We start from the raw sequence: 25,579 nt of genomic DNA, 5'->3' as shown, positions 1-25,579 counted from the left end.
ACCTAACAGCTACATTTCATAGAGAATAGATCATAATTTTTAAAGATTTGACTTCATTTTAGCTTATTGGATACCCTAAAGTTAAATTTAGAATTAAACACATGCTTACCATTTATTCATATACAACGTTTTTTGTTTCACAGGCACAACTAGTCGGGTCTTTGGGTGGGATCTTCTTCCTTTTCTCCTTGTCACAGATTGGGGTGCTTCTCATTAATCAAGAGAAGGTGAGTCACTTGGCCTGGGAAGAATGACTTTAAGTGATCTTTGTCCCAAGACAGGGTTTTATTAAATGTCACACACTTGGATTTTCATATCTTAAATCTGTCTAGCTTTTTTTTTAAATCCTCACGTGGGGATATTTTTCAGTTGATTTTTAGAGAGAGTGGAAAAGAGAGGAAAAGACAGAGAAATATCACTGTGAGAGAAACACATGGATTGGTTGTCTCCTGCACGCAGCCCTGGAGGAGCCTGAACCGAGGTACATGCCCTTGACCAGAATTGAACCAGGACCCCTCAGTCCACCAACGCTCTATCCACTGAGCCAAACTGGCTAGGGCTGAAATCCATCTAGCTTTTCATTCACCTATCCATCTACCTAGCAGTCCATCCATTCACATATATATCCATCCATCCATCCATTTACCTACTTATCAGTCCATCTACCCACCCGTCCATATACCTACCTTTCTTTTTTAAAAAAAAAAAAAATATTTTATTGATTTTTTACAGAGAGGGAGGGAGAGGGATAGAGAGTTAGGAACATCAATCAGCTGCATCCTGCACACTCCCCACTGGAATGTGCCCACAACCAAGGTACATGCCCTTGACTGGAATCAAACCCAGGACCCTTGAGTCCCCAGGCCGACACTATTCACTGAACCTAACCATCCAGGGCCATGTACCTACCTTTCATCCAGATACCCATTCATCCACACACCCTCCCTCCCTCCCTCCCTCCATTTAAATTGCATCAGAAGATAAAATATCAAATCGGAAAGCGATTAAGTACAGTCAGGACCTGGTATTGCAAAAATTGTGAACAGGGTGTGCAGCTCTGAAGTTTGAGGGAGACCCACTCTCAGTAAGCCTCAGGAGCTTGGGGTGATGTCGGATAGCTGAAAGCCCCACCCTTTAACACGAGATTGGTCCAGCCCCACCCAGAGTCTTCTCATTAGCATAAGGAGCTGCCCGATTTACAGAAACACTCCCACTACCCAGAAAAATCCCAAGAATTTAGTGGCTGAGGAGTCCAGCTCCTGGCTGCCGCCTATGCGTGATTCTCAGACCTGGCAGGCCCCCGGGGATGCTCCCTCCCCAGGCCAGACTTAGGACAGGATGGTGCTCTGCAGGCTCTGAAGGACTTGCAATTGTCCCAGGCCCCTGTGGGCAGCCTTCATTCCTAGGACTTTAGCTTCAGGAGCCTCCCTATGGAGGAAAGAGGAGAAAACCTCGCTGACACTCTTCTCTACTCTGACTCTGCACTCAGTACCTCTCCATTGGCTGCCAGCCCTAGGCCCTCTCCCCTCCCAGCCCTGGGCGTATAAGTCTTCAGGGGCCTTTTGTGGGGCTCGTGGTGGAGGCAGTGAGAGGAGCCCCTCACCTGCGCTGATCCAGCAGACCCTCCCCTGGCTGCCCTTCCGCGGGGAGAGGGACAGAGGGCTGATTGTTTCCTGGTTGAGCCCACCGCAGGAAGCAATTAGAACTCTGTCAAGGCTTGCCTTGTTGCCTTAATTGGCTTCGCCTACACTGGGCAGCTCAGCTGAGCAATTCTAATACCTGGGGCCTGAGGCCAGCCAGTTCACACACAGGGATGAGCTGGGAGATGAGAACTCATACTCACTGTCCCTTAGGTACCTCCTGTAGACGGGCCTGGCGGGTGTCCACAGTGGGGGTGGGGGGTGGACCAGTCAAGTTCAGCAGCCTGTGCACCTGGGTCCTCACGCTGAGCACTTAGTTCTCTCCCCAGGAGGCACTTAGAAAACAAGCCAGGAGTCTCCCCTCCTCTCCACCGACAGCTGGGAGGGCCGCAGCTGCATGGTGGGACTCACTTATGAACCAGTGACCGTGTTTTTTAAAAATTGCATCCTTGCACAGTGCTGTAGTGCTTTCATAAAGAGCAAATAAGAGAGAACTTGGACAACCATGCCCAACAATTCAGACCGGACGCCGGAGCCGGTGCGAGTGGCTTGATGAAGGAGGCTGTTAGGAAATGAATCTGGGGTGTGCACACAGGTGGGTTGGAGGAGAGAAAGGAACGTGAATAATAACTCAGGAGCAAGGGCGCCAGCTGGGCCTGCCAGAGCCTGAGGGAGAGCAGGCACCGCATCTTGCACTGCGGACAGTTCCGGTGAACAGTTCTTTGTTGTGAGCATCTGTCCTGTGCACTGTGAGGCGTTGGGCCCCCATTCACCATGCCAGGAGCACCCCCAGTGTGACAGCCACAGACTTCCCCGGACATGCCGGGTGCCTTCCGGGGGCAGAACCGTCGCCTGCTGAGAGCTGCTGGGACAGTTAAGCAAGTTTGAAGAAGGTTTGAATAACGAAGCAGGACCTACACCTGCTGCCGCTCTGTAATCGCGGGTTTGGAATGTCTTTCTCAGGCCAAGTTTGAGTACTCGGAATACCCTCTGAACCACAGTTCTGGGCTGCCCTTTGACTACAACGGCACCCTTAACGTCATCAACGTCCCCGGCCAGAAAGGCATTCTGATCTTCTGGTTTGAGAAGAGCCTGCTCGTCTCCCGAAATTCAGGTGAGCGCCGGCTCAGGGCTGCCACTCAGGGTCCCCCTCCAGGCGGGGGAAGCACACACCACTATTTTTCTCTCCCCTGACTTGAGTGGAACCCATTCTCACTTTGCCGCCTGTTATGCCAAGTGCTGAGGTCCCACAACACCTCAAGGTATGGTTCTCGGATTCTCAAAGAAATGACCCAGAGGGCAGGCTGGGGAAGCGATGGGCTTATTAGGTCTTACATACATGTGGTCCAGTGAACGCCGCACCACCCGCCACCGGTGGAGTTGAACAGCTAAGTCCCATCCGGCCTGCAGATGGGCGACTACCGATTGTTTCGCAGCCACCCAGACCTGCCCAACACTAGGTTTTATAAAGAACAGAAAGCAGAGGAAACCGGGGCATGCAGGGGAAGGGGATGTTTTTTAGCATTAGCTGTGTGAACTCAAAACTGCTAGCTGTTTCCTTGACTCAGGAGCTGGCCAGGCTCCCAAAGCCTCATGGTCCACTTACTGATGGCCTTCATGGTCTTCCCATAGGGTGGGCGGGGAGCTGGAGCATGGGAAGGGGCCATGTTCCCATTTACCACACACCTCCTAACCGCATTTCGCCCTTCCCCTCCCCTGCCTTGTGGGACCTTCAGGGACACATAGGCAGCAGGTTCTGAAAGTCACCAGATCCGACGGCAGAGGTCCGAGCCTTCAGTGCAGGAACTGCAGACCTTGTTTGGGGGCTGAGGTTAGGGATTCTAGGAGACGTGTCAGGACCACTCACTTGAGCTTCCCTTGGGCGAGAAAGGAATCTGGAAGAGGCACAGCACCTGTAGGTGGCCTAGGTGAGGGATCCTGGAAGTGCCCAGGCCCTGGAGCTCCAGCCCGCCAGCTGGCATAGCCGAGGAGCAAAAGGCAGCCCTCCCTGAAGAGGTGCTGTCAGGAACCTCTGGGCACAGGTGTGGTTGCAAGAGCGCCCACAGTCACAGCCAGCTACCCAGCGCCAGGCAGGCTACCTGAGCCCCGTGTTCCCCAGCGTGCAAGAGAGGGGCTCGGGCTGCCCGTTTGAGAGCCCATCCAGACAGAAAGCGCTCTTTTTCCTAATACTGGTTACCTGAGGACGCGTTCTGTTCCAGGCGGTGAAGCAGCTTCCTTAAACCTAAGTTCGTTCCGGAGGGTGTTTTACAACATTGCACCTCAGTATTACATTTGTGTTGAATCTTTATCATTTCACCAGTGGACTCCCCCTTCCAACACGTGCCCAGGTCTCATGATTCTGCCCTGTTGTCTCGTAGGTCAAGTCGTCTTCCCTGTCCAAGTGCAAGAAAGACCTGGCACCTTGTATTCTTCCGTTTTTGATGCCGGCATCACCATCCACACTGTGGCTGCGAGTGCGTGTCCAGCCTGCGGGTAGCTTTGTAGCTGAACTGTCCCTTTAGGTCCTTGGTCATTTTTTAACGGCTGTTTGCCTTTTTATTGTTGAGTTGCAAGTGTTTTTTATATATTCTAGATGCAAGTACCTTATCAAAAATAGTCTCTGCAAATATTTTCTCCCAGTCAATGGCTTGTCTTCCCACTCCTTTAAAAAAATTATTAAGTACACATCATTTTCCATGTCTAGAATCTTTCATATTTTCTAAAGAATAATATTCAAATTCGCAAAAATGACATTCAGGTCTGTATATCTTGTATCTCATCTGACTGCCCACCACTGCCCTAAGGGATTCCTTTTGTCCACCTTACCCCATGGTTCTCAACCTGGGGACACTGGCCGATGTATGGAGATGGTTGTCATGACTTGGGGGGCGGGGTTATGCCTGGTATCCTCTGGGTAGAGGCCAGGGATGCTACCCAACATCATACAATGCACAGGACAGCTCCCACGACAAAAGAAAACAATGGAGTTTAGGTTGAGAAACCCTTAGTAACATTAGTCTGGTCCTTCCCCTACAAACACCTCACTTTTCTACACCAGAAGCTTTTTTCAAGGCTCAGCTTAAGACTTGCTTCTTCTGAAAACTTCCTCGGTTGTTTTATTGTTATTATTTTTGTTACTCCTCACCCAAGGATATATTTTCCATTGTTTTTTGAAGATAGTGAAAGGGAGGGAAGGAGAGAGGGAAACAGAGAGAAAGAGAGAGAGAAAAAAACATGGATGTGAGAGAGACACATCGACTGGCTGCCTCCTGCATGTGCCCTGATCAGGGCCGGGGTTCAAACCTGCAACCCAGGTACATGACCTTGACTGAGAACCAAACCTGTAACCCTTCAGTGTGGGGCCGACTCTCTAACCACTTAGTAACACTGGCCAGGGCTCCTTGGTTGCTTTTTTTCCAATTAGCAATAATCAGATAAACTTCATTGGCTACGATACTGCCACTGTGCAAAACTCCTTGGTTGCTTAAAGAATAAAAATATGCATTGGATCTTATTACCCTCTTTCATAAAATCTCTTAATGGTGTCCTGTGTTTCCTTGGAACTTTGTACATGCAAAAGATCAGAAACAGCCTCAATGTCCATCAGTGGAGGACTGGTTAAGTAACTTAGAGTTCACCCAGGCGCCAGAAAATCAACCAGCCAACTACATCCATGTACACAAAAGGAAAGGAAAAAATTAAGTTACAAAGCAGCTTGGAGGGTTCCAGAATATGATCCCAGTATATGCAACTATCAGAAAAGATGTTTAGCCAAAACCGGTTTGGCTCAGTGGATAGAGCGTCGGCCTGCGGACTCAAGGGTCCCAGGGTTCGATTCCGGTCAAGGCATGTACCTTGGTTTCGGGCACATCCCCAGTAGGGGGTGTGCAAGAGGCAGCTGATTGATGTTTCTCTCTCATCGATGTTTCTGGCTCTCTATCCCTCTCTCTTCCTCTCTGTAAAAAAATCAATAAAATATATTTTAAAAAAATAAAAAAAAAGAAAGATGTTTACTAAAATGTTAACAGTGGTTACCTATGTCAGGGCTCAGTAACCCTAGCCTGCAGGTCAAATCTGGCCCATAGCTTGTTTTATTGGAACAGTCATTCACTTACGATTTGTCCAGATCTACTTTCAGAGTTGAATACTTTTTTTTTAAACCCTCACCTGGGTATATGTTTATTGATTTTTGAGAGAGAGAGAGAGAGAGAGAGAGAGAGAGAGAGAGAGAAGAGAGAGAAGAGAAGAGAAGAGAAGAGAAGAGAAGAGAAGAGAAGAGAAGAGAAGAGAAGAGAAGAGAAGAGAAGAGAAGAGAGAAACAGTGATTGGTTGCCTTTCATACGTGTCCTGGCCAGGGACCAAATCCACAACCTAGGTATGTACCCTGACCGGGAATCGAACCTGCAGCTTGTTGGTGCACGGGACGATGCTTCAATCAACTGAGCCACTGGCCAGGGCAGAGTTGAATACTTTTAACAGACATGACATGACCAGCAGAGCAGAAACTACTTGCCATCTGGTTCTTTGCAGAAGTTTGTTGAGCCCAGTCTAGATGATGGAATTCAGGATAATTTAAAAAAAAAAAACACACCACTTTATATTTTAAATATTTTTGTCTATTAAAACAAGCCTCATTTCTTTTTTAAAAATATATACTTTATTGATTTCAGAGAGGAAAGGAGAGAGAAACATTAACCTTTTGCACTCGGATGTCGAGTGTGACTCGACACGGTTAGCATCGGTAGCAGGAATCGAGAAAAAAGCATGCGAGTGCAAAGGGTCAATGATGAGAGAGAATCATTGATTGGCTGCCTTCTGCACACCTCCTACCAGGGATCGAGCCCAGAACCCGGGCATGTGCCCTTGACTGGAATTGAACCTGGGACCCTTTAGTCTGTAGGCCAGCACTCTATCCACTGAGCCAAACCGACTAGGGCAAAAAAAGCCTCATTTTAGTGTTCTGTCTTATTGTTTTTTTCTAGATGAAAACGCACTGGCAGTTTTAACTCAGGAGGATAGTTTGTATTATGGCAGCCTGGGAATCCTGACAAGTTTCATAATCAAAGTAGGTAAAATCAAAGTTAGGGTTATTCCCGGCTTTGTTCTCAAACTTCCAATATTCTCTTTTGTTGTTTTGTTAGTCTTCGCACAAAGGTATTTTCCCATTGACTTTTAGAGAGAGTGGAAGAGAGAGGAAAAGACAGAAACACTGGTGTGAGAGACACGGATTGGTTGCCTCCTGCATGAGCCAGACCAGGGCCAGGGAGGAGACTGCAACCAAGGTATGTGCCCTTGACTGGAATCAAACCCGGGACCCTTTGGTCCACAGGCCAATGCTCTGCCCTCTCAGCCAAACTGGCTAGGGCTCCAATACTCTTACTGGAGGCTAGAAATTGCTCTAATTATCAAAATAGTAACAGTATTTTAATAGCAGAAGTAATAACAATAATTTTAATTAATATCATTATTAACATTAACTTAGTAGTAATAGTAATTTTTATAGTTATTAAAATAATAGCAATGACAGCTAAAACTTACTGAGCACTTAGAATATGGTCTAACCATCTTCTGACTATTAACCTCATTTAACTTTGACTATCATCTTAAGAAGTAGACTCTTAAATTGTTCCCATTGGACAGATGGTCAAACCGAGGTGCAGAGAGGTAAAGTCATTTATCCAAGGTTACAGAGGTATGGAGTGGCAATGCTGGAATATCTCACAGTACCTTTTGCTTATCTAATTTTATTTCATCCTCACAACAACCCTACGAAGGTGTCAATATCATTCAGCTTTTACAGGGAGAAACTGAAGTTCAAGTCCCTCTCTCTCCGAAGGTCCCGTAACTTCTTCGCAACTGAGCCAGAAAAGCCCCCCAGCTGTGCCGACTGCTCTTTCAGTGTTTTTCCTGTTACATCTACAGCCACCCTAATTCCTAAAAGTTGCCTGACAGTGGCGTTAGGACAGGATCACTGGTGTGGGGCATTAGCACCAGAACTGTCTCTTTGAAGCCTTAACCCTGACATTCTGATGACCAGCATTTTCTGGGGAGAGATCCTGTGGCTTTTCCAACTCTCCAAGCAGGTCCATGACCTATTCAGAAATTCCACGGGTAGCCTCTCTGATAGGAAACACAGTTTCCATGATTAATTTAAACACAAGGGAGGAGTAAAACTTGAGTAGGTGTCTCAACAAAGCGTACCTGTAATTTTGCTGTTTGGTTGGTTGGTCTACCTTCTTTAAACCCAAATCTTAAGACAAAATTTAAATCCTCAAAAAAGAATTAGAATGAACTGATTTCAGAATCACTTTTTTTTTTTTTTCCAGTTTGCACACCAAGACATCTGGTCCCAACAGGCAGCCCTGATATTCACTGGCCTGGGGATACTTGGAATCCTGACCCCACTTCCTGACTCGGAGTTTCCAGCTTTTGATTTCCAGAAGTGCCCCGTGAATATCCAGGCAGTTCTCATGGACCCTCAACTCCAAATTGACGTCTGCAAAGTATGTGATCATAACCGTTTAGCTCCATATTCAAGACACTAAAAAAAACCCCACAAATCCCAGAGACCCAGAGTTGGGCATCTGTGTCCGGCAACCACATGTCGAGCTCCAAGTAGGGCTGGCTGCCTGAACTTCACATGAACAACTAGATTTGACAGTCAGCCACCACTGCCCCAAAGGCTGGCACCCACATCTTGTAGGTAGTTTCCTGTTCGTTCTTTCAAATAGAAACGTATTTCACTTTTAGTAGATGCTCTTTGTAACAAGGAAGTCAACAAACCCTCCAATTGCTCAGAAGAGAAGAAAGTAAGAGATTTGGTTATCTGGACCACAAGCAGTTAAATGAACAGTCTTGGCTCCACAGAAACTTACCTGGAGCCCCCAGGGAGGGAGATTCATTTGGGCTCAGGCTATCCGTGAGCCATGGGGGTCAGCCTTGACCTCCGTCAAGCAGACTAATTAAAGAGAGGAAAAGCATAGAAATGGAGAAATATGCACATATCAATTTGGACTCATTATTCTGCAAGTGATGGAAAATCCAAACAAATGTCCTTAAACCAGAAAGGTAATTAATGACTCTAGGACCAAAACATCCAAAGGGGGAAGACTTCAGTGAGGCTTGATCTGGTGTCTGATATCGGGCCACCAGGAGCCGGCTTCTTTCCACCTCTCCACTCTGCCTGCCAGGATGTTTCATGCTTTCTCATATCATGGCAGCAAGCTGCAGCTGACCCTGAAGACCTGGCATCCTCATGCTGTACCCAGGCAAGAAAGGGGGTCTCTAGCCCTAGCTGGTTAGGCTCAGTGGATAGAGCGTTGGCCTGCGGACCGAAGAGCCCCAGGTTCAAATAAGAATATATATTTAAAAAAAGAAAAAGAAAGGAAGGAAGGGAGGAAGGGAAGAAGGAAGGGAGGAAGGAAGGAAGGAAGGGAGGGAGGGAGGAAGAAAGAAAGAAAGAAAGAAAGAAAGAAAGAGAGAGAGAGAGAGAGAGAGAGAGAGAGAGAGAAAGGGAAAGAAAGAGGGTCTCATCAGAGTCCTGGAGAAGCCAAGAGAAAGCCCAGCATGTCTCCCACATCTCATTGGCTCATAGGGGATGACATACCCATTCCTGAACCAATCACAAGGTTAGGATGAGCCAATCAGAATTCACTCCTAGAGACAGTGGTGCAGTCAGTTCACCCCACGCCACATATCCAAGGATGTGCAAGAGGGTGATTTGCCAAAGGAAACTCAGGATAGTCCCAAAGGAAACTGGGGATACACTCAGGAAGGGGGAGCAGCTGCTGGACAGAAATAGTAAAATGTCTTCTTTAGGCTCCCAGAATCCATCTTTGCAGTCCCTAGAAATCACATGGTCAGAAATACAGGAAAGTTTTTTCTAACTTTATTTTTAAAGTTTTTTCCAGTTTTAATGAAATATTTTTTTTAATTATTCATTGATTTTAGAGAGAAGGAGAGAGAGAGAGAACTATTGATTTGTTGTTCCACTTATTCATATACTGTATTCATTGGTTGATTTTTGTATGTGCCCAGATCGGGGATTGAACCCACGACCCTGGCATGTGGGGACAATGCTCTTACCAATTGAGCTACCCAGCCAGGATTAATGAGATATTATTGACGTACTATAGAACATTGTATTAGTTTCAAGTCTACAACATAATGATTTGATGTATGTTAATGTTGTAAAATGCTCACCACAGTAAACCTAGTTAACATTCATCACCACACATAGTTATAAATTTTTTATTTTTATTGATTTCAGTGAGGAAGGGAGAGGGAGAATCATTGATAGGCTGTTTCTGCACACCCGACATTGGGGATCCAGCCGTAACCTGGGCATGTGCCCTGACCGGGAATCGAACCATAACCTCTTTGTTCATAGGTAGATGCTCAGCCACTGAGCATGTCAGCCGGGCCAAATTTCTTTTCTTGTGATAAGAATTTTTAAGATCTACTCTTAGCAACTTTCAAATATGCAATAACTATTGTTAACTATAGTCTCAGTGCTATACATCACATCCCTAGTATCTTATAACTGGAAGGTTGTACCTTTTGACCCCCATCACCCATTTCGCCCACCCTCCAGCCCCTGCCTCTGGCAGCCACCAATCTGTTCTCTGGTTCTATGAGACTGACATTTTTATTTTTATTTTTATTTTTTCTAGTTGAGTTTTTGAGTTTGGCCTTTTGAGATTCCACACTAGGTAAGGTCATATAGCATTTGTCTTTCGCTGGCTTATTTCACTCCGCATAATACCCTCAGGTTCTTTCCACCCTGTCACCAACGGCAGGATAACATTTCATTGTGGATATAGATACAGATACACACTGCATCTTCTTATCTGTTTACTCACTGATGGACACACATTGTTTTCATGCCATGGCTATTGGGAATATGCTGTAATGAAGATGGGGGTGCATATATCCATTCAATATAAGGATTTCATTTCCTTCAGCTGAATACCCAGAAGTGGAATTTCCAGGTCAGATGATAGTTCGATGTTTAATTTTTTGAGGACTTTCCATACTATTTTTTTAAAATATATTTTTATTGATTTCAGAGAGGAAGGGAAAGGGAAGAGAGATAGAAACATCAATGATGAGAGAGGATTATTGATTGACTGCCTCCTGCATGCACCCCTACTGGGGATTGAGCCCACAAGCCGGGCATGTGCTCTAGAATCAAACGTGGGACCCTTCAGTCTGCAGCCTGATGCTCTATCCACTGAGCCAAACCAGCTAGGGCTCCACACTATTTTTTATTGTGACTGCACCAATTTACATTCCCAAGGAAATGCCATCTGTGAGCCTGTCTTGTCCAACAACCTCATCCCATCTTTCAATGCTCTAAAATCCACTGAATTTGCCCAGGCAGTGTGGCTCAGTTGGTTGGAGCGTTGTCCTATACACCAAAAGGTTGAGGGTTCGATTTGCGGCCCAGGCTGCTGCACCCATAAGACTAGAAGGTTCTATCCCTCGGGGTGACCGCTGACCTCTCACCTTTTCTTTTTGGGGAACAAGGCTTGATTTCATTTCTTTTTTTTTTTTTTTACATTTCTAACTAGGTGGAAATACTGCAAGGAGACTTTGACAATAAAATGTATACCATTGATATGAACAGCAAATTGGAGTTGACCGCCGTGATGATACCCCGGCCAGGCACATCCCCTGTCCCACTCGTAAGGACATCTCCTTATCTGTTGGACAAGTGTTTCTTCTTTTCCCTTAGATGTGTTTTTATTGATTTTAGAGAGAGAGGGGAAGGGAGAGTGAGAGAAACATTGATCGGTTGTCTCCTGCACAACCCCCCGCCCCCACTGTGGACTGAGCCCACAACCTGGGCATGTGCCCTGACCAGAATGAAGGCGGTGACCTCTCAGTGCATGGACGATGCTCAGTGCACCGAGCCACACCAGCCCGGCTGGACAAGTGTTTCCAACACGTGATGTTCCCAGTGTCCTTGACCTCACGCCCTGTACCCATTGTCCCATTGTTCCCAGACTCCCATGGAGAGAACTCACTCACGAAACCCATAGAATCTGTCTTTTTCTCCTCAACTAGCCTCTACGTGTCCGGGCAGACGGAGCCGTGTGCCAGGGCTCCTTTCACCAGATCTCTGTGCCCCATTCTCTACCCTTCAGCTGCCCATGTGCTTTCTCCAAGTTCCTTCTCTTCTTAGCAGAGCCTTGACCCACAGCCTTTCCTCATGCAGCGGGAGTGCTGAGAATCATGGGTGTCCTGGGCCTGGAACACAAGTGTCCAAACCTGGAAATTGGGGGGTTGATTAGTGTAAGAATATGGGGGGTCCAGCCTGCCAGGACCAGGGCCAGTGAGGGAACGCCAGGCTGGTGCTGGCTCTCATCCAGAGGTCTCTCATCTGGGCCTCCCTCTGCAGATCAGGCCGCGGCTGCTCCTCGCTTGAGGGCCGGGTCTGGGCCCTGCAGCAGCAGCTCAGCAGCTTGAGGCTTAGAGGCCACAGCTAAGGGCTGTGGATGAGGTGGGGGGAACATCTGGGGATAGGACTGGCAGCTGCATTTGCTGGTGTCACCCCTGATGCCGCTTCTGTCCCCACCCCAGGCCATGGTGAGCAATCCCCACGCTTTGGGGCTTAATGTCTTCAACTACGAAGATGGCTACACCTATGATGGGAACACCAAGCACAGGCTGGTGAGCCGCGCCCACGCCCCACACCAGGATCACTGAGGTGAAGGGCACACCTGACTGCCCCGGCCGAGTCCACGCCCATGGTCCTTTCTGGGCCTGACCCTCCTTCCTCCTCTCCTTCCTCGCACGCACCTGCCTTAGGTGCTGCAGGATTTGGGGGAAACATTCCCAGCTCATCCCCAACTCAGGCAGGCAGCACTCACCTAAGCAAGTGGCTTCATTAAGGGGACACTGGGAGAGGCACAGAGGACATGGCCGGGAAGCTCACCCAGCCCCAGGAAGGAGGAGGGCCCTATTAGCTGGTAACTGAGGTGTTAGAATGGGGGAGCCATGGGGACGGGAAGGACTTGGATATATGGGCGGGGGGGTCTGTAGGTCTGAGCCAGGCCTCATGGGTCGCATCACAGCATTTGGACTTGTGCACAGAAGCCTAGGATCCCCAACTCAACCAGGCAGGATGCTTTGGACCAGTTCTTGTCACTTCCCGGAGAAATGAGACGGGAAACAAAGTTACACCTCACACTATGTCCAGGGCAAAGGCAACAGGGAACGAAGGAGCTGGGGTGGCCATTCCCATGAGCTTCCAGAAGCCTTTCATGGGAGAATTAGAACCAGGAGAGGCCTGGATGGTCTCCGGGCTCCTCCTCCCAGGGCCTCCTCCTCCCCCCTCCTTCCCAAACCCCGATCTTGGGACTGACCCAGGCTACCCCACTGTGGCACAGGGTTTTCTCTCTCATCCCACAGAACATTTCCCTGAAGCAGCAGCAACACTGGGGCAGGGCTGACCCCAACTTCACCTCCAGGTATGTCATTACTCAGACTGGCGGGCGGCCCCAGGATGTCTATGGGGTTCTCTTAACAGGAGCCAGGAAAGCAAAACCAAGTTTGAGACGCTCCCTTTCATGGAGGATGGTAAGGCAAGAATGATTAAAATAGGGAGGGTAGCCCGGCCCGTGTGGTTCAGCCATTGAGCATCGACCTAAGAACCAGGAGGTCATAGTTTGATTCCTGTCAGGGCATGTGCCCAGGTTGTGGGTTCAATCCCCAGTGGGGGGCGTGCAGGAGGCAGCTGATCAATGGTTCTCTTTCATCATTGATGTTTCTATCTCTCTCTCCCTCTCCCTTCCTCTCTGAAATCAATAAAAAAATATGTATTTTTTTAAAATAGGGGGGATAAATGATGATGGAAGAAGATTGGACTGGGGATGGTGAACAGATAATACTATAGGGGATGTATTATAGAATTATATACCTGAAACCTATATAATTTTATTAACCAATGTCACCCCAATACATTCAATTTTTTTTTTTAAATGAGGGGCCCAGCCATATGTGGCTCAGTGGTTGAGCATCAATCTATGAACCAGAAGGTCACGGTTCGATTCCCCATCAGGCCATATGCCCGGGTTGCAGGCTCCATCCCCAGTGTGAGGCATGCAGGAGGCAGCAGATCAATGATTCTCTCTCATCATTGATGTTTCTGTCTCTCTCCTTCTCCCTTCCTCTATGAAATCAATACAAATATATTTTTAAAAAATAAAATATTTTTTTAAAGAATGCTGAAAACACTTTACAAATGGCAGTTCCACAAAAATTAAACAGAATTACCACATGATCCAGCAACCCCACTTTTTGGTACATACCCAAACGAGTTGAAAGTAGGGTTCCAAACAGATACCTGCACCCCCACATTCACAGCAGCATTATTCACAAAGGCCAAAAGGTGGGAGCAACCTAAATATCTATTAACAGATGAGTAGATAAACAGAATGTGGTTCTTTTACACAAGGGAAGCTTATTCAGCCTTGAAGAAGAAGGACATTCTGACACCTGCTACAGTGTGGATGGACCTTGACCTTATGCTCAGTGAAACAGGCCACACACGAAAGGACAAATATGTATGATTCCGCTTGTAGGATGTCGCTAGAGTAATATACTTCAACACAGTATGTCTTAATTCTATCTATAGACCTTTGTAACACTATATTATACAACTGAAATTTACCAAGAGAGTATAATTAAATGTTCTTGCCAAATTATAATAATATGCAAGGTAATGGATGTGTTAACTTTTACAATGTGTACCTGTATCAGTCAATCATCACACTCTACATTCTATACTTTAAATATCTCCCATTATGGCTGAAACCGGTTTGGCTCAGTGGATAGAGCGTTGGCCTGCGGACTCAAGGGTCCCAGGTTCGATTCTGGTCAAGGGCATGTACCTTGGTTGCGGGCACATCCCCAGTAGGGGGTGTGCAGGAGGCAGCTGATCGATGTTTCTAACTCTCTATCCCTCTCTCTTCCTCTCTGTAAAAAATCAATAAAATATATTTTAAAAAAATAAAATAAAATAAATATCTCCCATTATATTTGTTAATTACACCTCAATAGAACTGAAAAAATATAAGTATAAAGTGAAAAATAGAACTCTGTGTGCTCTACTATAGAATTATGTTTCTCTTGTGCTTGTGGTAAATTCATTGAAAAGCCACCTTATAATTTATGTATTTAGCCATAAAAAATCAGTTCTCCCAGTAGAAATGTTCAGATCACACCCTCAGACCTTAATCCAACAGAACTAGAACTCAACAACAACAAAAAGCAACAACAATACCAAAATCTCCTTTACTTGGAATTAAGATGCACCCTTACAAATTATTCCTGAGTCAAAAAACTCATGAAATACAGCTAAAATATACTCAGAGAAAAGTTTATACCTCAAGCACTTTTGTCATTAGGAAAAGATATAACTAAAGATAAATGAACTAAATATTTAACTTAAGGAACCAGGGGAGCAAAAAAAAAAAAAAAAGGAAATTATGAGAAGGGAATTAATAATTGTATGATCTGAAATGAATTAAATCGAGGGCAAAAAGACAATATAAAGTCAAAATGAAACATAAAGCTGGCTCTTCAGAAGACTGGTGCAATAAATAAGACCCTATAATCCTGATGGAGAAAAGACAGAATTAAGATGAGCAATAGGAATAGGAAATGAAGATAAAAGTATGAATAAGAAGCTACTTTTAAAATGAGAAAACATTATATGAAGCTAGGTGATAATAAAACTGAATGTCAGATTTTTTTTTTCTGTTAAACCTCACCTGAGGATATTTTCTCCATTGATTTTTTTTTTTTTTTTAGTAAGAGTGGAAGGGAGGGGAGAGACAGAGAAAAACATTGATGTGAGACACATCAATTGGTTGCCTTCAACACATACCTTGACCGGGGCCGGGATCAAGCCTGCAACCGAGGTACATACCCTTGACTGGAATTGAGCCCACATCCCTTCAGTCCACGGGCCGACTACCTAGAAAAAACTGGCTGGGCCAGATGTTCTTTTCAACAAGTTATCTATATGAATGAAAGTCTAAGTGTAAAGTCTATGACATGCACTGACCACCAGGGGCAATCTCAACACCGGAGCTGCCCCCTGGTGGTCAGTGTGCTCCCTCAGCAGGAGCACCGCTCAGCTGACCGGGAGGAGCAGGGCAGGGATGAGCCGCCTGCCACTTGGCACACTTCCACACCCCGCAGGGGATGTTAGCTGCCAGCTTCAGCCTGATCCCACCAGTCACGCCGAGGGACCCCACCGGTGCACGAAACCGTGCACCAGGCCTCTAGCTTAAAAATAAACGTTGACTCGCACATGCACGATACCTATGAAGCTCTCACGGGCACCAATCACACGCATGTGTTTCGATCTGTCATTGTCAATCATGAATTCGGTTGACACTTCTATTCTAGAGAAATGGTGAATAGTGATATTAAAATATTTCTTCTAATTAATTTCCTTTCAATGTGCACAGGTTCGTGCCCCGGGCCACTAGTTATAAATAAGTGAACAAAACTGATTCAAGAAGAGGTAGACACTCAAGGGGAGATGGGGTCACCATATGTGAGCAGAAGTCCTCAGTCAATATGCTGGTGTGCCAGAATGGATGGACAGATGGACAGGCGGATGATAGATAGATAAACAAATAAGATGGATGGGTTGGCAATTCTTTCTACTGCGACACCAGTGTGCAATAACCAACACTCCCTTTGCCTTACAGCATAGAGAAGCCCACCATATCCACCATCACTGTGGATATAGCCAACAAGGAAATTTCGTGCGTGGACCTCAAGCCGCTGGTATGTCCCAAACCTTTGCCGTCCCTGTCCTTTGTCATGAGTGTTAGGAATAATGGCAGCAGGCCTCGACTGACTGTCCCCTGAGGGCCTGGCCAAGCCCACATTCAGGATGTGGAAAGGCAGGTGGTCCTCTCCCCATTGCTGGGTCACTGCCCCTCCTCCGTTAGCCCCCAGGGCTGCCGCTCAGGACGGACCACCCTCGGAGCAGGTGTATTAATCCTGGTCCTTGTTGGTCAGGTACCGTCAGCCCCTGGTGACTCAGGTAACAGCTCCTAAGAGAAAAAACTGTGGTTCTGGATTGGTTGGTTTGCAATGGAGGACTGTGTTCTCGGGTGAATATTTGCCATCTTTATCAACTAGCCAGCCCTTGGCTGGGGGGCGGGGGGGTGTGTGGGGGGAGTCCTGTCAGCAAGGCCCCAGGTGCCAGGGCATCAAGATGACAAAGAGAAGAAAATATAGTTACTGCAGTGGGTGAGGGCACTAAGATGGACCTGAGGAACGGGACACCCTCCTTGGCTCAGTGGATAGAGCGTCGGCCTGCGGACTTAAGGGTCCTGGGTTTGATTCCAGTCAAGGACACATGCCTGGGTTGCAGACTAAATCCCCAGTAGGGGGCATGCAGGAGGCAGCCGGTCAATGATTCTCTCTCATCATTGATGTTTCCTCTCTCTCTCTCTCTCTCTCTCTCTCTCTCTCTCTCTCTTCCTCTCTGAAATTAATAGAAATATATATTTTAAAAGATGCTAAAGTATATATTGTCTATTTACCACAATTTTAAAAAAATTGATACAAATCTTGCATTCCGTTTTATGGTTAAGCCCATGTTTGTCTTAAAATAAGGTCCCTTTTCAAATAACAGTCTCCCTGTCCTGTGGGTTTAGATTCCCTAGTCGATCACTGAGGGTGCTCCACACCCCGTTTCAGAAGCACATCCCTAAGGCTGTCAGGCTGACCCCATATTGGTCTTTCTCTTTTCTCCTTTCTGTTTATTCATTGTAACCTCTTCCTCCCTCCCCCTCCCTTCCTCCCTCCCTCCCTCCCTCCCTCCTTCCCTTGCGCTTTGTATCCCAAACATTGTGCTGCGTTTATAAACTGGGTTCTGGTCTCTTCAAAACGCCTAAGAGGTAGGTCAGCAGTGGGGGGACCTCAGCTGTGCCCCAGTGCTCAGCAGCTCTTAGGGCCTGACCTCCGTGGGGCCATAGTCACAGTGAGTTCCCGTGCCAGGGTGTCCCCGACTGGTCTTCAGTGTGGCTGGGCTATTCGTGGCCCTCACTGATCCGGTTCTCGTTCTCTCTCTCTCTCTCTCTCTCTCTCTCTCTCTCTCTCCAGACAGCGTTCATTTCCATTGGCTGTGACTTGAGGAAAAAGATCGTTGTTCAGAAGTAAGTGTGTTCTAATATTGGGGTCGGGGGGGAATGGGGTATAGGGATGGGGTGGGATTGGTCATCGTGGCTCCACAGTTGCTGCAGTTGCTGCTGCATCCTGTGTGCCTGTGTGTCTGCTCACCATTTCCGCCATCAACAGGCGCTAGTCTGTACCGTTAGGTTAGGTTTGAGTTCTTGCCCAGTGGTCCTCCTCCTTCACCAACTCGGTGACATTCACATTCCTCCTCCTCCCTCGTTATTTGGCTCATCCTAGTCCTTCCTTTGAATTCCTTAATTCCTCATTTTAATCAAAATCATGCCAGGTTTTTTGTTTTAATTGCTTGATGAATAGTTTGGGAACTTTGCCTCCAGTATCCATCATTACCCCAGGGAATGAGGCCATGAGAATCCAAGAAAAAAATCAAGTCTGGCCTGGCCAGCATGGCTCGGTGATTGAGCATCAACCTATGAACCAGGGGGTCGTGGTACAATTCCACATGCCCAGGTTGCAGGCTCCATCCCTAGTGGGGAGCGTGCAGGAGGCAGTCAATCAATGGTTCTCTCTCATCATTGATGTTTCTGTCTCTCCCCCTCTCCCTTCCTCTCTGAAATCAATAAAAATATACTTTAAAAAAACAACACCAAAGTCTGAAGATCGGCCAAATTACCAGCCTTTTGCCCTTCAGGCAGGGTCTGGGTAGAGAGGGAGCCCTAATTTGCAGCACTGCCAACCCCCCTGGTGTAAATACTCCCAGGGCACTGATGTCCGGCTGCCCCATGAGCCATCCACAGGGCTCCCGATCCTGCAACTTCGCAGTCGGCTCCAGGGCCCATCAGGACCAGACTTGAGTGCTCCCTGCACAAGGCAATCACACGCTCAGGTGATGACACCCCCCCCCATGGAAACACTTTATTGAAGCAATAAATTACTTACTTGGAACATGTGTGCAGGAAAGGTTCTTAACACAATATTTAAAAACTTTTGCCTAGAGAGTGGGAAGATATTTGCCACACGTGTAACCAGCAAAGGACTTGTAACCAGAATTTATAAAGGATTCCTACAAATCAATTTAAAAAGGGAGAGAGAAAGCCCTGGCAGGGAGTTCAGCTGGTTAGAGCGTGGTCCCAATGTGCCAAGATTGTGGGTTCGATCCTGGTCAGGAAACATACAAGAAACACCCAATGAACGGACAGCAAATCAGTGTTTCTTTTTCTCTCGCTCCCTTCCTCTACCCGAAAATCAGTAAATTAAAAGAGAGAGAGAGAGAGAGAGAGAGAGAGAGAGAGAGAGAGAGAGAGAGAGAAATGAACAGACAAAAACGGGCAACGGCACGTCTAAACAAGAAAAGAAGGCTGACGAGCATGTGACACGATGCTGAGAAGTTCGATCCTAGGCCCATGCAGGAGGCAACCAATAACTGTGTCTCTCTCACATCAGTGTCTCTCCCCCTTCTCCCCCCCCCGTCTCCCCCGTCCCTCTCCCTCTGTTCCATTCTCTGTAAAAATCAATGGAATAATATCTTCGGGTGAGATAAGCCTGGAACATCTCAGAGAACCAGAAAGTAAGAAAGGGCTCGAATACCAAACCAATGGGGCATATATGTCAAAGGGAAGAATTCATGCTGCTTCAGTTCTGTGTGGGGTCAGCAGCTTCTCACCCCCTTTTGTTGCTTTCAGCGAAATCTCAGCCTGTTCCAAAGGCAACCTGGACCCCGTGGCCCTCCAGGACAATTACAGCTACGTCATCGAGAAGTGAGCCAGAGCTTTTCCTTCACCCCCTCCCTCCTGTGACCACCCCCATCTTACAGACCCTTCCCAGCGCCCGGCCACCTGCTCATCTGAGCTAGGAGAGTTGGCCAAACACTGTCAGCCAAAGCAGGAAGGGGTGGCGAGCCAAGGTGCACCCCTAAGCGGGCATGGAAGGGGCTCAGCCTTCTTAGCCCCAGGCTCGGGGAGCCCCTCTATGCTGGTGCAGGTCCCCCGCTGTGAGAAGACATGGCCTTGGATACAGGCCAAAAGTCGGTCAGCTGTCCGGGGCCACAGCCAAGGACAAAACTGGCGCGGCTGGGCTTACTGACCAGTGTGGCTACAGTCAGACCTCATGAGGCACAAAGGAACGTGTGAGCCAGGGGTCTCCACGGAAAGAGAAGCGACAGGCTGTGTGAGAGAGACACAGAGAAAGAGAGAGACAGCAAGGGAGGGAGGGAGGAGGCGGGAGCGGGAAGGCACACGTTTTTTCTAGTAAGGCCTTTGAATGCACCTGCATTGGGGAGGGCACTCTACTGAGTCCAACTGATTTAAATGCTAATTTCATCCCCAAAAAACACTCTCATGGAAACATCAGAATAATGTCTGACCACACACCCAGGTTCTGGGGCACAGCCAAGTGGACCCACAAAGTTAACCGCTGACCCCCTCCTCAGATTCCCCTCCACTGGAAGCAGCTGAGCCTGGGAGGAGGGGGTGGGGGGCATCGAGGCTGCCTGGAGGGACCTCACCCCTGCCCCCTCTCTGCTCAGGGAAGCCTACGACCCCAAATTCCAGGGCCAGAAGGCCACCGAGGACCTGTTGGTGCACTACCCTTACGAGAAGCTGGGCTGCCCCCTCCTCATCCACTACGACAGCCCCTGGAAGCCCGTGCTGGAACTGTAAGCTCCCTGTGCGGCTGGCGGCTGGCGGCCTCGCTCCCTGCTCCCCGCTCCGTCTGGCCCTTCAGGTGCCCCCATCGCCCTTGGATAAAGCTCAGTCTCCCCCTCAGCCCTCTCCACCCGTCTCTCCACCCCACCCCCCCCACCCCGCCGGCCCCTCCAGACCCCACAACCCCCGGCCCCTCCAGCCCCACCGGCCCTTTGCCCAGCTGTGCCCTCTCCCTACCCCGTTCTTGCCTTTCCCCCCTTAGCTCTCAGCTCAGACAGCCCCTACATGCCCACTGTCTTACCTCCCGCGGCCATGACAACATTCCAGGGACTGGGGGGCTTAGACATCAGACGTGACTGTCTCACAGTCCTGGGGCCCCAAGTCCAAGAGCAAGGCGTCAGCAGGGCAGGTTCCCCGAGGCTCGGGCCCCGGGCATGCCTGTTGCTTGGTGGGAACTAATTGAAAGGAGCACATCTGCGGGGCACACCCCTGACTGCGTGGCGGGCGCCAGACGGCACAGCGCACCTGTAAGCCTTAGGCTCCTTAACCCAGCGCGTCTCGGTTCCACCTGGTCTCAGTCCGCGCCCAGGTAACGGCCCAGGCCAGACACTCAGCCTGAGCCCCTGGCTGAGGGACCAGCCCCGACTCAGAGCTGCCACTTGGGGGTGTGAGCGGGGTGGGGGCAGGGAGGGTCCTGTCCGAGGAGGTAAGCTCCACGCTGGCGGGAGACAACAGACCAGGTGTCCGAGCCACAGCGGCTTGGCACGGCCCTCACTCCCCCCCAGATGGCTCCCTGCTGCCGCTGGCAGATGCGGGCAGGAGACTCTCAGAGGCTGGTGTGAAGGGTGTCCGTCATGGTTTACTCATTAATTAATCGATGTCTCTGACAATGACATCATTCGGCGATCGGACGTCACACCCGTTTCTCCCAGGCTCTGCTCATCTGTCTCCTCCCCAGAGATGCCTTTGTGTCCACCCCATGGAACACCTCAATGCCTGCCCCCCGCGCCCCCTCCCTCTGTCCCCCTGTTGACCATCCATGAGTGTCATTGCGGGGGAGGGGGCTCCTCTTTGCTCTGCTGCTTGCACGCCCCTAGAAGGGTCTCCTAACCCACGGGGCTGCCTGCCTCCCTGCGCCCCAGCCGCTCTGTGCGTGCGTCCTAGGTGGCGGGCAGGGAAGTTCCAGGAGATTGTGGAGGCCGAGTACGTCCTGGTGGAGGTGAACGGGCTGTTCACATACACGTACTCCCTGACGGCGGACACCGCGCTCTGCAGTTCCCAGCCGCAGAACTGGACCACCATCCAGGAGGAAGCCCAGGGGTCGTCCTTCTCCTGGGACCGAGAGGTAGCAGTTGCTCCTCCGTTCTTTCCACGCAGGTCACCAGTGCGATGGTGACCACAGAGCGCGCGCACCCAGTTAGGGTCCTCTGGGTCCGTCTGGCTGCTGTCGCAGAACACCAGAGCCGGGGGCGATGGACAGGAACATTTATTCTCTCCATCCTGGGGGCTGGAGGTCAAGGTCAAGGTGCTGCAGACCTGGTGTCTGGTGAGAGGCCACCTCCTGGTTCCTAAGTGACTGTCTTCTCCCTGTGTCTCACGTGGCCGAGGCCGAGGGGTGAGGGAGCTCTCGGGAGGGCCTTTCGTAGGGGCACAGTTTTAGCATCTAATCTCCTCTCAGAGTCCCCATCTCCCCTTGGGGGTTGGGTTTTAACATGTGAATTTGCGGGGTGGGGGGAGGAGAATACCAATATTCAGTCCACAGCAGGTGGGGAGCACAGTGGGAATGTAAGACCTGTGACTCTTTTGGGAATCTCTCCCAAGGGCTTTCGGCCAAACATTCAGAGCTGTGGGCATTGCTGATCATGTTCTAGAACCATCCAAATGCCCATTTCTAAGGGGCTGACTAAATTCGCCATCTGTTCTGCTCAGTGAGCATTTCTATCATGTGCATTGGTTTGTACACAACGGACACATAAGGACACCATGTCAGGAAATGGAAGAAATGGCATTAGTCCTTTTGGGATGCACATTAATAATTTCCATCGACGGAGTCCCTCAACTCCAAAGGCACAGGCACAGCACAATGCAGCAACGCTACCAACGGTGATGCTGGCTCCCACACCTGGGCCCCTTCCTGCCTGTGGATTCTTGGCTCCTTTTTAAAATCCTCATGGGGTTTTGTTTCAATGATTTTTTAGAGGAGAAAGAAACATTGATGTGAGAAACATCCATTGGTTGCCTCCCCTACATGCCCCGACTGGGGATCAAACCCGCAACCTAGGTATGCTGGCCTGATTGGGAATCGAACCTGCAACCTTTTGGTGCATGGGACGATGCTCCAACCAACTCAGTCACCCAGCCAGGGCGTGGCTCCTTTCTTTATACCCCCTTCTGTCATGTGAATTTGGTCATCTGTTTTGTTGATGACATGTGTGGGGGGTTTTTTGTTTTGTTTGTTTTAAATATATTTTATTGATTTTTTACAGAGAGGAGGGGAGAGGGATAGAGAGTTAGAAACATCGATGCGAGAGAAACATTGATCAGCTGCTTCCTGCACACCTCCTACTGGGGATGTGCCCGCAACCAAGGTACATGCCCTTGACTGGAATCGAACCTGGGACCCTTCAGTCTGCAGGCCGACGCTCTATCCACTGAGCCACACCGGTCAGGGCATGTGTGCGTTTTTTTAACAATGTGAAATTCACAGAACACAGTGAGGTTTTAGAGCTCACACTCATTGTCTTGTACATTCACAATGTTGCACAAATGCCGGGAAAGCAGAGGGAGGGGTGAAGCTGCCTCCACAGGGATCGGGAGCACAGGGCCCACCCAGCGAGCACGGGGCCCTGGCCTGCACCCTGGGTGGTTGGTGAGCAAGGGGGACTGACTGTGGTGCTAGCAGGCCAGTGGGCACACCCCTGTCCTCCTCCCAGAACTACGTGAGCTGCCACGACCCCAACAATGACGCTCCCTTGCAATGGCCAAATGTCCCATATCAGATCCTGGGAGGCCCAACAGAAAACAAGATCATTTTCGACCAAAGGAATGGAATCTATGTCTTTCACATTTCTATCGTGGATCCGTACTACAGGTGAGTAGGGCGGGGTGGGGGAAACCACCCTGTGCCCGGGGCCTCTGGGAACGGCTGGGCACATCACACGTGTGGGAGACCCATTCTCCCAACAGGGGCCAGAGTCGCCCTCTCATGCCATGTCTGGTGATGTGAAGGAGCCGACTCAGAAATGTTCAGGGATTCTGAAAGCCAGTGGACTTGAAATTGGCCATGGTGGGAGTATTTACACCAGGGGAATCAGCACACACTATCAACCAGCACTCTCCCACCCCAGAGCTGGTGGTTGAACACTTACCATCCATGAGGACTGAGAACCTCCTTCAGGGGTCCTCAAACTTTTTAAACAGGGGGCCAGTTCACTGTCCCTCAGACCGTTGGAGGGCCGGACTATAGTTTAAAAAAAACCTATGAGCAAATTCCTATGCACACGGCACATATCTTATTTTGAAGTAAAAAAACAAAATGGCAAAAACACCCGCATGTGGCCCGTGGGCCATAGTTTGAGGACGCCTGTCCTAAGTCATATCTGGTGTGCTTATCTGGATCATCAGTGTCTCCCACTGAGAAGGGAATTATGGAGGCCCATTCTCTCCATCATCTATCCCTTTAAGACAGGTACAAACTCCACCCCCCAAAGCACGTGGAGACCCTGACTTCCCTAGAGGCCCCACACCCTGGACCGGAGGGACTAGTTCTGAGATGGCACTGGGCAAAAGGCACAGGGGTGGGGACACCCAGAGGAGAGAGGCGGCTACCTGTGAGATGTGTCACCTCCTCCTCCTTCACCTGCTTCCGGTAGAGCCCTCAGCGAGCTCTCCCATCCCCTGGGCCCCTCCTGGGGCGCCCTTCCTGCCCATCCTGCTGGCCACCAGCCTCATGGATGCCTGTGGCTGTCGTCCTGCCCCCTCTGCTTCCACGCTCTGATGGAACCTGGGCACGGAGCAGGGGGCCCTTTGTCCCCAGAGCAGGGGACTCCAGGGGTCCTGGGGGTGGGGGGACATGACCACTGCCAAAATACACAAGAGGAAGGCAGACTCAGGATGGATAAAGTTGAGTGGATATATATGGGACTTGCTGTCCTGGTGCCGGTCCAGGGCCCTCATCTCGGTGTTGTTTTCTGGGTAAAGGCAAGGCCCTTGAAGGCAGTGCCCCGTGGTCTCTCCCCACCCACCCCTTGCAGCTACTGTCACCTGACAGCCTCCTTCAGCGTCTACGTGTACGGGGCCTTCCCACTGCCCTTCCTCATGCCTGAGGTCACCATTTTCCTGCTCATGATTTCCATCCTGCTGTCTGTGTGGCTGGCCTACATGATCCCCAAACTGCTGCACACGGAGCTGGGCCGCAGGTTGACAGGGTACTGGGTCAGTCTGTGCAACAGGTGCAGAAGGTCTTGTGAGTGTTTCCAATGTAGGCACTGAGCGTGCACTGGAGGCTCAGAGTTGTCATAATAAAGTGCATACAAAACAAGCAGGTGGCGTGAGCATCAGTCATGGGTGGTGGTTTCCTGACACCTATTTGCACTGCTCTGCCTTCCTCAGTACGCTGCTGTCGGGGTTCCTCTCAATGGCAGCACCTCCATCGCTGTAACAGTCAGGAGGGGGCGGCCCAAGCACTAACCAAGAGGAGCGGGTGATGCAGACCAGCAGGCACACGTGGAGTGACAGGTGGGCCTCAGCAGAGCGTGAGACAGTGACATGTTCTGTTAGCGAAGGTTAAGACCCAGGAAAAAGCAGTGGAGTCTGTAGGCTGATGCAATTCCATATCTGTGTTTACAAACCCTAACACATGTACAAACAAACATAAATAGGCATGTTTTGTATAAACATGAATAAAATTGAAAAGCATATGTTATTTATACATATGCATGAGGTGATGTGCACACATGTATACATACATATCTATACACGTGTGTGTATGTGATATATAGGGATATGTGTGTGTATGCATAGGTACATATAATAGGTACTAGTGCATATAGTATGTATACATATGCACGTGCATGTCTGTGTACTATGTATACACTTATGTATACATACATATAGTATGCACAGACAAGT

At 49.1% G+C, this 25,579-nt stretch overlaps 1 protein-coding gene across 1 annotated transcript in view; it reads left to right on the top strand.

Moving 5' to 3' along the window:
• The window catches only part of CATSPERD (cation channel sperm associated auxiliary subunit delta), a 42,593-nt gene extending 17,604 nt beyond the window's left edge, over positions 1 to 24,989 (top strand). Inside the window, exons 8-22 of the mRNA XM_028159169.2 lie at positions 144 to 227; positions 2,604 to 2,754; positions 4,019 to 4,114; positions 6,623 to 6,705; positions 7,967 to 8,143; positions 11,213 to 11,326; positions 12,225 to 12,314; positions 13,056 to 13,114; positions 16,370 to 16,448; positions 17,778 to 17,830; positions 19,490 to 19,564; positions 20,332 to 20,460; positions 21,614 to 21,794; positions 23,383 to 23,540; positions 24,703 to 24,989. Of these exons, the coding sequence (XP_028014970.2) occupies positions 144 to 227; positions 2,604 to 2,754; positions 4,019 to 4,114; positions 6,623 to 6,705; positions 7,967 to 8,143; positions 11,213 to 11,326; positions 12,225 to 12,314; positions 13,056 to 13,114; positions 16,370 to 16,448; positions 17,778 to 17,830; positions 19,490 to 19,564; positions 20,332 to 20,460; positions 21,614 to 21,794; positions 23,383 to 23,540; positions 24,703 to 24,940 (1,767 nt within the window). The 3' untranslated portion in view covers positions 24,941 to 24,989. The remainder of the gene's footprint in view (positions 1 to 143; positions 228 to 2,603; positions 2,755 to 4,018; positions 4,115 to 6,622; positions 6,706 to 7,966; positions 8,144 to 11,212; positions 11,327 to 12,224; positions 12,315 to 13,055; positions 13,115 to 16,369; positions 16,449 to 17,777; positions 17,831 to 19,489; positions 19,565 to 20,331; positions 20,461 to 21,613; positions 21,795 to 23,382; positions 23,541 to 24,702) is intronic.
• Positions 24,990 to 25,579: the final 590 nt, after the last annotated feature.

Source organism: Eptesicus fuscus, chromosome 6 (genome assembly GCF_027574615.1).
Source record: "Eptesicus fuscus isolate TK198812 chromosome 6, DD_ASM_mEF_20220401, whole genome shotgun sequence".
NCBI classification, from domain to species: domain Eukaryota; kingdom Metazoa; phylum Chordata; class Mammalia; order Chiroptera; family Vespertilionidae; genus Eptesicus; species Eptesicus fuscus.
The sequence above is the reverse complement of the archived record's forward strand: the minus strand, read 5'-3'. Positions and strand labels throughout refer to the sequence as shown.